At 38.6% G+C, this 13196-nt stretch overlaps 1 protein-coding gene across 6 annotated transcripts in view; it reads left to right on the plus strand.

Moving 5' to 3' along the window:
- Nucleotides 1–363: 363 nt before the first annotated feature.
- The window catches only part of phldb2b (pleckstrin homology-like domain, family B, member 2b), a 48537-nt gene continuing 35704 nt past the window's right edge, over nt 364–13196 (plus strand). For 5 of the 6 annotated variants that reach the window (XM_040126722.1, XM_040126723.1, XM_040126725.1 and 2 more), the window contains exons 1-5: nt 364–662; nt 8232–8288; nt 8551–8674; nt 9670–9768; nt 10580–10663. In XM_040126722.1, coding sequence (XP_039982656.1) covers nt 660–662; nt 8232–8288; nt 8551–8674; nt 9670–9768; nt 10580–10663 — 367 coding nt within the window. In that variant the 5' untranslated portion in view covers nt 364–659. Of the gene's footprint in view, nt 663–8231; nt 8289–8550; nt 8675–9669; nt 9769–10579; nt 10664–13075; nt 13145–13196 lie in introns of those variants that run through there. The other variant, XM_040126728.1, reaches the window with a different exon arrangement.

Below are 13196 nucleotides of genomic sequence, written 5' to 3' on the forward strand. Positions count from 1 at the left end.
TGAAAGGAGACTAGACTGCATTCCTGTTGTAATATCATTAGCTAAACATGCTTCTCATCATGGTTTCTTATCACTGCTGCCAAGTAGGTCTGAAAAAATGCTCTCTCTCTTTGTCCCTTTTTAATTTCTCCCTCTCCCTCTCTCCTCTTGTCTCCCTCTCTCTGCCAGCCTGAAGGCAACTCTCTTTGAACCAGTAAGAATGAGTGGTCAAGTGTAGGTGGTCTGTTAACACCCATACCTTATGCTCTCTATGTGAGTGAGTGAGTGACAGAGAGAGAGAGATCGAAGGAGAGAGAGAAAGAGAGAGAGAGACTTCCTCCGTTTGTTTCTTCTTTAGCTCAGCTTCCAGCTGTTGCTGCATTCCTCTACACGCCGCAATTGGCTGAAGCAGGCGGCTTTTTACGTTTCTGTCTGCCAAAGTGTGTACTCGTGTGTGTGTCAATGTGACAGGGAATTAGAAGTCTTTCCTAGACATCCAGAAGTTGTTCATGCGGCACAGGAAACGATATGCTGTCAAGAAGGAGACTGTAAGCACAAAAGGGAGAAGTGACAGAATATTTTCAGGAATTTTTCAAGCGACATAATCCTGGATCTGGGAGCAGCTACGTAATTGCGGCATTTTATGCTCAGTGACAGAAGTGGCCGGTCCCGCTTCGATAATGGTAAGTGCGTTTGTAAAAATTCATAAGCCCAATATTTTATGATCTAAATGTGTGTTTCTTTCTTTCTTTTTTTTAAACTCTTTTATGTTATTTTAACAGTCACTAATGTTTAATCCACAGCTCAGGAAATTCTTGACAGTGTTTGTTTCTTAAGTGAGCTGTTTAATGATAAGGTAAATCTTATCCGACTTTAATTACAGATTTTGTTCTGGGCAAATTAAAAATAAGTGATTCCACTGAAGATGAACATACAAAATGCATACACGATTACAAAAGTACTACCAAAGTCAGTGGTGAGTACCACAGGCATATTATATTATAGGACTTACAAGAGAACAAATCAGAGCAGTGTTTTGACTGATTATGAATGGTATACAGGATATCTTATATTGGTGTGTGAAAAAGAGCAATCTTTATGCCACATTTGACGCAAACAAACCTATTAGTGATGGTGAATGGTAACTTATATAGCGCTTTTCTTGTCTTATCGACCACTCAAAGCCTTTATACTACATGCCACATTCCTACATCACACACACACTCACACATACTGATGGCAAAGCCTCTAGAGTTAGTAGACGACCCGCTCTATCGCTGCCCCAAATCAGTCCATGGCACAAGCTTAGGCTACACCCAAATAATTCCATGACACTAATGATGAATCTATACTTGTTGGAAGGGTCCTATAAGTTCAGTTAAGTAGAACAAGTGGCCTAACTTTGAAATCAAGCAACAAGTTTAAGAAATCAGACATCAGAAGTTTTAGTCTTGCCACCTCCCACCTTTTTAACATCCCAATTGATATAGTTGAAGAATATACATATCTGTGGTGTGTGTGAGTGTGTGTGGAAAAGTGGCATTAAATCAGGCCTTGTGTATCTATATTTGGTCTATCTGTGTATCTTTGATATCTATCTTAGTCCTGTCAGTTAAGTGGAAACAAGTTGCATACCACATAATATGGCTCCAGACAGAGTATTATTAGGTTGTGGATTTGTGTTTGCTAGGTCCAACCACAGCAGTTTACCTAGATAGCCACACATTTGTGTCTTTAGTATCTTTAGAATAGTGAAACATAAAAACCTTACCGCAGACATCAGTCAAATCAGTCAAATTAAAATTTGCTTCAAGTTTAAATATTCATTTGTGGTTTTATAAAAGCAGTACTGCATCAGATGCTCAGCTAATGTTAAAACCATTATGCCTGTGAAGTTGGCTCTGGCCATGATGAGGAAACCAAGAGGATACAACTGTTCCATCATAGGTACTCATACATATATTGTTACAGATATAGTTATTAACTACTGGACTGATACCAAGTAATATTTATAAGTAGTATTTACTTTAATTTAGCCCTCTGCAAACTGAAAATCCTCTTCAGCATTCTATCAAGAGTAGGTAGTGGTTATGTGTTTACCATTGATGTGACAGTTGTAAAAAGTTAAAGAAAATGGCTTTGGTTTGCACAATTCTTTTTTGGCCTACCATTAATCTCTTTTTCTTCATCCCTGGATGCTTTAGTCTGTGTTTTCATTAATTTCCTTTTCTTTTGTCTCCCAGTCTCCCTCATACACTCAGTTTGTTTCTATTGTTATCTCGAATTCCATCTTTTTGCCTTCCTCCTTTCTTTTCTATCAATCAGTCACAGTTTATTTCACCATCTGAGCTATGTGATTAATGTGGGTTATGTTTCCCTCTACCACTTCACTGTCCCTACTCATCTCTCTGTCATATCCAGCCCCTTGGAAACCCAAATATCCATTTGCATGGCAGTTAAGGTAATCTGGGCTTTTTCAAAAACACACACCCTCAATAGAAATTCAAGTTAGATTTCCTCCAATTCTGAGTCAGCTGCAATAACAATGGACTGTCTTTCCTGTGAGGATCTTGCATGTTGGTAAATGATAGAAAAGTGTGAGAGTTTGATTTGGTTTGAACAATGCTGGTGGGTATTTGGGACTGAGAAGCACATTGTTTTATAGCCTGCATTTGTGTGCGTTATCGTCTATGGTGTGTGCGTGCTTGTGTGTTGTTATGTATGCTGTGTTTGCATGCCTGTCTAAGGCAATTATTAAACTAATTAAAGTCTTGAAGACAATGTAGAGAAAACACGGAGTGTAGTGAACAGAAGGGATAAAGATGTACCCTATGAGTTACTTCATATGAGGGCCACTGAAGATAGGACTCCATATTAAACAGCATCTGTGATACAATACTGGCTTTGTCAGGTGGAAGGAGGAGAGGGTAATGTTGGAATGTAAGGGGAGGGGTTGTTAGGGAGGGACAGAAAGATGGATAACGAGAGAAAAATACAGAGAGATGAGTGCAACTGGCAAGGCAAAGTGATGGGCAAGACACAGCAACATTTAAATAACAGATGAAACAGATAGTATTCAAAAATAAATGGGCATAGATGAGACTGAGAGCAAATAAGAAGAAACAGGAAGACTTGTTTTGGTTTCGTATCAATGAAAAGAATGACACAAAGACAAAGGGAAAGGAGATCCTGTGATAACCAAGTGATTCCATTTACTCACATTTTGGAGAGCAGCTTAACAGTTTGGGAAATGTGATTGCTGATAAACCAAGGAGCAGACACGCATGATCAAAACACAAATATGACACCCAATCATGCACATGAACACTATTCAATACATACATATTAAGCACATTAACTTGACTGACACTCTACAAGCACATACAAACGAATTCAAATTGCATCACACTTGTTTACAAAACCAGCATTTTAGAAATCATTGGTCATCTAACATCTGTGGAGTCATTTCATCAGGAGTTGGCCATGTTGTATATAGATGGAAAAAGATACATTCAATCAAATATAAAACACCTTTCTACTACGTAATCCAGCTATTCTTGTCTGCAAATCAGATTCATACAGTTATAAATCCAGTTTCTTTTGTGTATGAAACCAGCCAAATTTCTGTACCAAGTCGATAGCCAGCTTAAGCAACAAGTCCTCCAGTCTAAATAACCATATACATTGTTTGTCCCCTCATTCTGATACAACCTGTAGGAGCGTCCCCCAAAATAGTGTCTCTACAGGAGCAGGAGATACTGTATGCCACAGAAAAACTGTTAAAGATCACTGTTTAAAAATAGCTAACTAACCCTTTTATAATTTGACAGTTCTATAGTAAAGTTTTGGTTAGGTCTAGACACAAAAACAACTTGGTTAGCTTTAGGGGAAGATTGTGGTTTGAGTTAAAATAAGTACTTTTTTATGTTTAGAGGACGTTCGTCGTTATGGTTACAATAATAAGGACATGGTGAAGGTCATGGAACGTTCATGATTAAAACAACGTTGGTTGGCTGGAAATGGGAAACAAACAGCGGTCTCTGTTTAAGTCCAATGTTTTGTCAAGTCATTCATCCACCCAGACTAACTCCTCATATGGACTTTGCCACTACAGAACAACGTCTCCTGACTTTGCTCTTGTCATAATGACTACAGACCCTACAGAGCTTTGTCACTTTAACATAAACGTCTTTTTTGGCACTTGCTGAAAAGACACACTCACACAACCACTAGAGATCACTTTACAATAAAACATAACTATGGGTTTTAATAGGCAGCTTGGACAAACATCCTATGGGGTCATTTTTTTATGGGAGCATTTGAAAACTGTCGCACTGTTTCATATCATTCCATTTCAGGAGTGACAGTGTGTGTGATGAAATGTTGAAGTTTACTCTACTAGATGCTTTCAGTCCTGTTCCACTAACAGGAGACCTTTGTAAATTTGTAGCTTTGTTGTCTGATGTTTTGTTAAACATCAGTACAAAATTGCAAATTTGAAAGAAGTCCTTGCTCTTTGATTTGTATGCTGACAGCAAAACCTGATGCTAATGATTCACATAAATTAAAAAGGAAAACCGCCATCAAACTCCAATCCTTTCAAGTTAAGATCAGGCCAGAGACATACACCATTACACCTGGAAAATACAAAACAAACAACATATTACCTGAAAAATGAAACACTGTAAATTTTGACAGTCGTCATGTGTCTAAAGTAGGATTTTGGTTAAGGATGATATACTATCATCAGTTGTCTGTCCTGTGTGTTTGTTGTACCATTCTTATCCTCCATGCTAACAGTGTAGACTATGTTGAACAGTCATTTGCAACAATAGCATTATCTCAAAAGTTAGAAAATAAGATAACAATATCAGTGTTCTTACCTTTGGAAAGGCAAATTTTATACAATTACTCAATAAAATATGTAACTATAATGTTAGCATGCTGTGGAAAATATTCTACCCATTCATATGCAGATAATCATGCATATGAATCGGTAGAATATTTTCTACAGCATGCTAACATTACATATATATTATTCATATTTATGACTGAATGGGAGGGACAGGGGTTGAAGCAGGGTACACCTTGGACAGCCAATCACATGGCTGTTATGTAGAAGCAATTTAGAGTCACCAATTAACCTAACCTGCTTATCTTTGGATTGTGGGAGGAAACTGGAGTACCTGGAGGAAACCCATGCAGGCTTGAAGTGAACATGCAAACTCCACACAGGGTCCCAGGTTCGAACCCAGAACCTTCTTGCTGAGAGGCAACAGCGCTAACCACTGTTCAATCATACCACCGCGTATCATCACCTTTTGCAGTTGTTATGTCAAACAGTTGCCTGCCGCTAAACATCCAGCAGTGAAGGAGCAACATTAGCATTCATTTGGTGTTCTGTCTCTGGTCATCTGATGAATGTAAGTCCACTATTCAAACTCCTGTAAGTCCAGCTATCTCCAGTGTCAGAGAGAGAGATCTGACTTTTTAACTGCTAAATGCTATTGTTTGGCAGGTAGCTGAGAGTCAGCTACTGAAACCTTTTTTTGCTAAAAACAGCTGCCTGGTGCTGCTGTTAAGAAAACTGATGAGAGCTTTGTAACTGAAAGACAAAAAAACACATTGCAGGGTCATAAAACAACAAACAATGAGCTGAAAGATTGTAAAAAGGGTCCATAGAGCTCAGGGGAACATCAGAGTCGAGTGTTAATTGTCTGTGGGTTTGCCACAAGAGTAATAACCTTCATATTGTACATAGTCATTTAGTTCATTATCAATATTAAGATATTTATTACAGCAGCTTTAAAGGTGCGGGAAATAACAGAAAAGGTCTTTACAAGTACATCATCATATTTGTGTGTTTGAGTTTAGTATTTACCTCTATATACCTACAAATACCTAAACCATCCAGTAGTCCAGAGGCCCTGATAGCATCAGGTTTGGTGTTTGGATCTGAGACTGAGGAGAACCTTAGGATGGCAGAGATGGAATCTGGAAATCTAGAAGGGGGCTTGACACACCTCACTGCTCTGCTTTAACTAGAGTACAACAAGGCCAAAGACTTGTTTTGACCTGCCCAGACTAGAGCTCACCTAGTGAAAGAAGGAGAAAGGGGGCTATAGAAAGGAAAAGAACAGAGATACAATGAGGAGGAACAATGGAGCACAGAAAGGAGAGGCTATTTGTGAAGGAAGGGGAGAGTCAATGAGGCCGGAAAGGAGATACAGGAAGGCAAGAAGTAGGAGGAGAGGTGAGAAAAATCATGTCATTATACACAAAACAGTCTCCCATGAAGTTTGAAATTTGACTTTGACCTCCATTTTTCATCTGGTCTTCCTAACACTTGTCTTGCTGATGTTGCCCTTCAAATATGGTGGGTTTGCTTTGTCTACACCAGTGATGGGAAAAATCAGTGGAATGTGGGGCCTCATATCTTCATGTGATAACAAAAAGAGCTGATGTGTGACTTTATTTGTGGATGTTTGTGTGTGTATAAGAGTTATAAGGGCGGTGTGTGAATGTGTTTAAAGGCAATAAGGGTGTCAAAGCAGCAAAGGAAGTGGCCTCAGAAAGGAAGCTGGCACTGAATTAGAGGAAGCAGTATGGAGCTGAATTTGATTTGCACTTCCGCTGCTGGTGATTGGAGAAAAGAAAGGAAAAGAGAGGAGAGTCACATTTAAAAGGCAGGAGGACAGGGCAAGGAGAGAGAGAAAATACAGAAGAAGGAGAGAAAAGAAAAGAAGACAAGGTGGAGTACAAACAGTTGAAGAAATAGAAGAGTAATTTAGCGAAAGGAAGGAAAAACAAAAAAAAATAAGGTACTAATTGTAAAAACTGGGGACAATAACAAGCTGAGAGAAGAGAAAAGGGGGAAAGATGACAAAAGGTGCAAAAGGAGCTGTGGTTGGGGTGGTTTCCTATGTACGGCAACCATCTGTGCTTTGATGCGAAGAGTGTGTGTGCATGTGTTTGTGCCTTTGAATTGGTGCTTATGCACAACTGTTTTGGCTTTTTCAAGTTGTAGGGTAAGGCAGGGGTTTTCCTTGACACTGGATCTGAATGTGTTTACTCAAACACACAAACAAATTCTTCAGGCAGGTTTGATTTTGTTTAATTTTTGGCTGTATTTTCATTCCTCTTTATAGTTAATCATTCTCTTCCTGTTATGCCAGTCTAATCCTGGCTGCTCCTTCAGAGTTTTCTCACTGCTTCCTAAAGATTCCCACCCTTCAAACATTTTAACTTGAAGTTATCTTTATCAGGGACCTCGCGGTCAATGAATACAAAATAAGAATAGTCATAAAAATCAAAGCCCTTTGAGGTTTGTTGGGGAAAAATGCCAAAATCAAAGGTTCATCTTCCTGTGAGCATGAATTTGCTAACATAATCTCCTTGTTAAATTATGACATGTTCTGATTATGACATATTGGTCATGACATAACTTGACATTTGAACTGTGGCATAAGAAGAAAGCTAATGGAGTATGGCAAGGGTTCATCTTGCCATACTCCGTTAGCAGTAATGCACTTGGTAAATTTCATGGACATCTGCCCAGTATATTTCAATATTTCTTACTGAAATTTTGACTTTAGGGTAGCACTAAAAATGGCATGGTATCTCATGTGCTCTCTCCCTGTTTCTCTCACACACGTATACATCCACACACACTGACTTATGTGTACACAGACACGCTTATCTCATACACCTAATATGCTGTTCTCTCTCTCTCTCTTACACATAGACACAAATACATGCACATTCAAAGCAGCAGGCAGTGTAATGGCAGAGTATAACCAACAAGTTGTGGGAACAATGTTTTCATGGAACATTTCTACCAGTTTCTTCCCACTGCAAACCCGCTTTGGTGTGTGTGTTTGTGTGTGTGTGTGTGTGTGTGTGTGTGTGTGTGTGTGTGTGTGTGTGTGTGTGTGTGTGTGTGTGTGTGTGTGTGTGTGTATGTGTGTGTATTTTTCCTCTCAAGTGGTATTTTTCCCTTGGAACACTTTCACATGGAGCATTCCTCTCATGTGGCAGCTAGGCATGCCATGCACAGTTGTTTTTTTCTCTGCGTATGTAACTGAATGTAGCTACGTATGAGCGAAATCATTCGTGCAGATGTGTACAACTTAATATCTACATTGCGTTTACTTATACATATACAATATTTGTGTCCCTGCTTGTATGTATACTCTACCACTTTCAGCATGGCGACATTACATTTTTTGCTTTTGTCTCCATCTTTACTGCAGGACTCTGAGATTATGTTTCAACCAGAGTCAGATCAGATGTCTCCAGTTAAGCCCAATGTGAGACAATACACACACACAATCACACATTATGTCATTCAGCAACAAATTATGAAATGTGTGTATGTATGTATGTAAAACCTTTATTTAAAGGTAAAGGGCCAAATCAATATGAAATAGTTTATCAGTCTACAGAATGCTTTTAGAGTCAGATTTCATGGTGGTCTATGTTTTTTTCCCCTAGTCTTATGAGAATAAATAATGTACTAAAAAAATTAATTGTGTGCAAAACTGACCTTTCCACTCTAAATGATGCTTGTAGTCTTCAACCCTGGACCTGATCGACACAGGGAAGGGGCTTAAGGTCCAGACAACTACGCCTCATCTGGTTAGCCTGGGCAGCGGGAGGCTGAGTGTAGCAATCACCCTGCTGCCACTGAAAGAAGGTAACACACATGCTGTATAGAAATATGCACTCCTAGGGGTAGGATTACACTGACAGTTACCCTTGTACAACTGATTATTATCCAGTAGCATGCAGATATAGTAATACATGGAATGATAATACAAACTGACTGAAAAGATTAAAAACATAAAAGATAGTGAGTATCTGTCTTTAGTTGGATAACATTGGAGACTAATATACTTGTAGAGTTAACATGTCTTGCATGGATTGCATAGCTTTCATTATATTTCTAATACAGATAGACAGAGACAGTTTGTTTTGTCTTCTCTTTGCAATGAGAACATTGCAGTAAAAAAATGTATATGGCTGGATTTATACATTTTTAAAATGTTAGCGCTGTAGTCAGGATGACATAATATTAACTGTTGCCTAAAGCTATATTTCCACAATATGTAAATATAGCTCTCCAGAGTGGTTGCTTACTCTATAAGGATAAGTGTGATTTTAGCCACAGTATATTTAACAGTATAAATGGCATTAAAATTATGGGTAAAGCTTACAAATGTAGTACAAAGGCTGATTGTAATGGTAGATTCAGCATTGTGACATTTTAAATTTTACTTTATCATTGTTTGTTGTATAACCCTTGTCACACACTTTCACAGTCTCCCATCTTGGTGTGCCCTTCCATTTAAGTGAAGAATGCTAACAATGTGAACAAGCCATTTAGGAGAACTGGGGGTCTGTTTTTCTCCACAGTGTGTCTACTGAAGAAGAATGACCTGTTTAAAATTCATAGTACTGCAGTACCCCTTTAATCACAGGCTACCCATATAGCTCAAAAAGACATACTTGCATTTGGGCATCAGTTTAAGTTTCACTTGTAAAGATGCTGTCTAAGACCATTTGTTTCTGCAGAGCACAGATAAATCCAGATCTACATGATGTCTACTTCACTGTCAAGCCTGATTTTAATTCTATATTGTCTATATTTTTTCTTCTACTGATGATCACGTGAATTTCTTGATGTTCCAGGGGTGACCCGCATAGGGCGAGAAGATGCTTCAATTCCTCAGGATATCACTATCCAGGGGCCTGGCATTGAGGCGGAGCACTGCATCATCATCAATGAAGGTTAGTGTCATTTCACTTTCTCTGAAATGAATTCATAATTTTGGCAGGCTTGTGAATGAACTCAATTCTAGTATCGTTTCTGAACTGGCAAGTGTGTACTGGAATTACTACTCAGGTTACGTCTTTACGTTGCTAAGTGTGCAAGGGCCAGTGACTCCTCCTTAAACAACAAGGCTTTTAATCTTAGTTTAATCTTAACATTTTACTTTTCTTAAAACTATTGAATCTACTGAAAACAATTCTGCCGGTGAAGTGAGATTATAAAATTTGAAAACATTTTTTTCAAACTCGTAAAGAGATGATCTCATACCATTTCAGTAAGTAATAAATGTGAGTCTTTTGTGTTGTTTTAAGAGGATTTAGTATAACAACAAATCTGCAATAGAATCAGATGATAGTACCACAATATACTGTCATAAGCCCCTAAAAGTCTAATCTATTAAGAAAAATAATGTTACAAGATGAATATGGGATTGAATGAACTATTTAGCTAGATATCTGTCTATGCACACACTGTACAGTGCATTGGGTGGTTGAAAGAAAAGAATCTTCGAAGAGACTGGGAGAAGCTGAGTGATTATTTACACTCTTAATGTAGTTGATGTTCCTTTGCGGCACATTTTGTATAATTATTACCCTAAGCTTTCAGACTAAAAGCCTTTTAAAGAGGATGGTTTCATGTGTATGTTATAGTTAAAATGGTAGTGTGTTAGGAGTCATCTTTCACCTGTAGTTCAAAGTTTTAATAGTGGATAGTATGAACTCAAAAGTATGCTCAAACCTGACCCTGTTGTCATTACCAATATAACAGGAGGGGTGGTGACCCTGGACCCCTGTGGTCACCTCTGCAGTTTGGATGGAGTCCAGATCATTGTGCCTACACCACTCACACAGGGTAAGAGCTACAGTATACAAGCTTTGAGATCTTGCCACTTACTGGTCAATAGTAGTACAGAGTTGGAAGGTGGAATAAAGTTGATTTCTTTGCATGTAGTGCACATACTTGCAGTATTTCATAACCCCTGTGTGCTGTGTGTGTGTGTGTGTGTGTGTGTGTGTGTGTGTGTGTGTGTGTGTGTGTGTGTGTGTGTGTGTGTGTGTGTGTGTGTGTGTGTGTGTGTGTGTGTGTGTGTGTGAAGTGAAAGACAGAGAGGTTAGTTTGTGGTTTGGGTAACCTGCATTCCTTTCAGTGTGTGAATGAGTCATATGGGCACAGTTAATGTTGTGCTGACATTCTGCATGGAAACAACAAATAGATTTGTGTGTGTGTGTATTTGCACAGAAATGTATATGCCTATATATGTGTGTGAGCATTTCCACGTGTTTATCTGTTTTGAATGACATAGTGCATGTGTGTGCAGTAGTTTGGTTTAATTTGTCACGGTTTGGAACAGCTAGCTGCTACAATGAGTCACAGCTTCCAGAAACTACAGAGGATACACTATTCTTCAAGTTCTGTTATATGAGACTGCAGAAAACTGACAAAACACAGACACAAACAGAATAGGCTCCCAAACTCTAATGTAGCTCTTTTCTTATCTTTCTGTCAACCCATGCCTATGTGCCTGTGTCTGATTTTTCTCCACCAGTATCTTGATCAGTTTATCTCTTGTCTGTCTTTCCTCTCTCTTCTTTTCTCTTCTCCCAATTTCAATGGACTTTTGAGCAGCTGCAGAGCTCCTTCTCCTTCTCAGTTTGTGCCTTCTGACACTTTCCACTCTGGATTCCTTATTTTTCCTTTCCTTCTCTTTATTTTTGTCGTGTCCATCCTTTCTTTGTACCCTTTTCTCCTTTTCAATGTGTCCTTTTTTGTCTGGCCAATTTAAGTTAAATATTGACAAGCCTATTCATCTTCCCACTGTGTCTGGCTGATTCAGATATTGACATCTTCATGGTGTGTCTACAAACACAAGGCCAGGGCATGGTGAAGTAGCAGGGATTGTGGAAAAGGACTAAAAGAGAAAAAAAGGTGTTAAAAAAGGCAAAAGGGCATCAAAAATTATGCAGAGAGAGAGAGAGAGAGAGAGAGAGAGAGAGAGAGAGCATCTTTTAGGAATATCCACTGGTCTCAGATGCTCTGGGTTGAGTTAGTTTAACCACACACCCAAACACTGCAGGGCAGTCTGGAGATGATTAGCTATACTGAGGAAGTGATCTGTTCTGTGTTTGGGACTTGACCCGAAGTACATCAGCTTCACTCCTAACTCAATGGAACAGCTAGAAGTCACTTGTAGAATACATCATAATAACAGAAATGATCACAATGAAAATCATTGTGTGTCAATAACAGCACTGACAAACAAGCAGTATAACTACTACAGACCTTCTCAATTCTTCTTTCTAATGTAGTTTAAAAAAAGCTATTATTGGGATAGTGTCTGTTTCTGCATACTGTATCCACTGCATCTTGCAGTAATTTTTACATGATGTTCTTTCAGTTCACATGTCAGTAGAGTTTGGGTATAAAACTAAATCTCCCAGAAATCACACCAGTATGAAGCAAATTCAAATCTAGCTGCTGAACAAAACACAGCTGCTCTAACAGCTCCTCCCCCTCTCTTTCTCTACACACAGCCTACACATTGTCAGTGGGCTCATGTCCTGTTTTGAATGGTAGCAAATAACAAAGCATTTGAAAGAAACACGAAACAGTAGGAGAGACCCATGACTAAGGCTAGGGGTCAAAGATTTCCCTAAAAAATTTTTTTTCTTATTTTCTTGTCAATGTTATCTTTCCTTCCCAAATACTTCCATTTTGTCTTTAACCAGTCAATCTGTTTGGCATAACCTAAAATCTCTACCTACCCCTTTCAAATTGTTTTGTTTTAGAAGTGAAATTATTCGTGTCTTAAATGAAGTAGGTTATGTCTAGATTGAATCAAACCACCACTTTTCCAAGGTTTTTAAGTCAATCTCTATATTCCAACTGATTGGGGATTACACTGGCCCAAGGTATTTCAAAGAAAAGAAGGAAAATAGGCAGGTAGACAAAGAAAAACTGAGAGGGCGTTTGCCAAATACCTCACTATCTTTATACCTACCAACTACAGATAGGGGTGATGGCGTATTACGCTGTGAATTTACATGTGTTTTTTTCAATTACTTTCACGCATGTTTTTTTCTCTTTTATTTGCCGTTTTAAAGACTAATATTTCAATTATGATATTATGATATTGGTTTTCTCGATATTATTTAAAATCGTTTTCTCACGTAAATCCTGGGCCTCCAACCTCTTTTCACCTAAAGGTGGTACAGTCCCGGACTCAGGCTCGTGGATTGTAAATTTGTGAACTTTCTTCCACACGGAGTCAGGACGGGTGAAGAGGCGTCTTATCATTGAAGACGGAGGCAGACCGCAACACAGAGCCCGGCAGGGGTATAGCTATTTTTTTTCTATTTGTAGGAGTGCTTTTGAGGGCATGATATAA

The sequence above is a fragment of the Xiphias gladius genome, chromosome 5 (assembly GCF_016859285.1).
Source record: "Xiphias gladius isolate SHS-SW01 ecotype Sanya breed wild chromosome 5, ASM1685928v1, whole genome shotgun sequence".
Lineage (NCBI taxonomy): Eukaryota > Metazoa > Chordata > Actinopteri > Istiophoriformes > Xiphiidae > Xiphias > Xiphias gladius.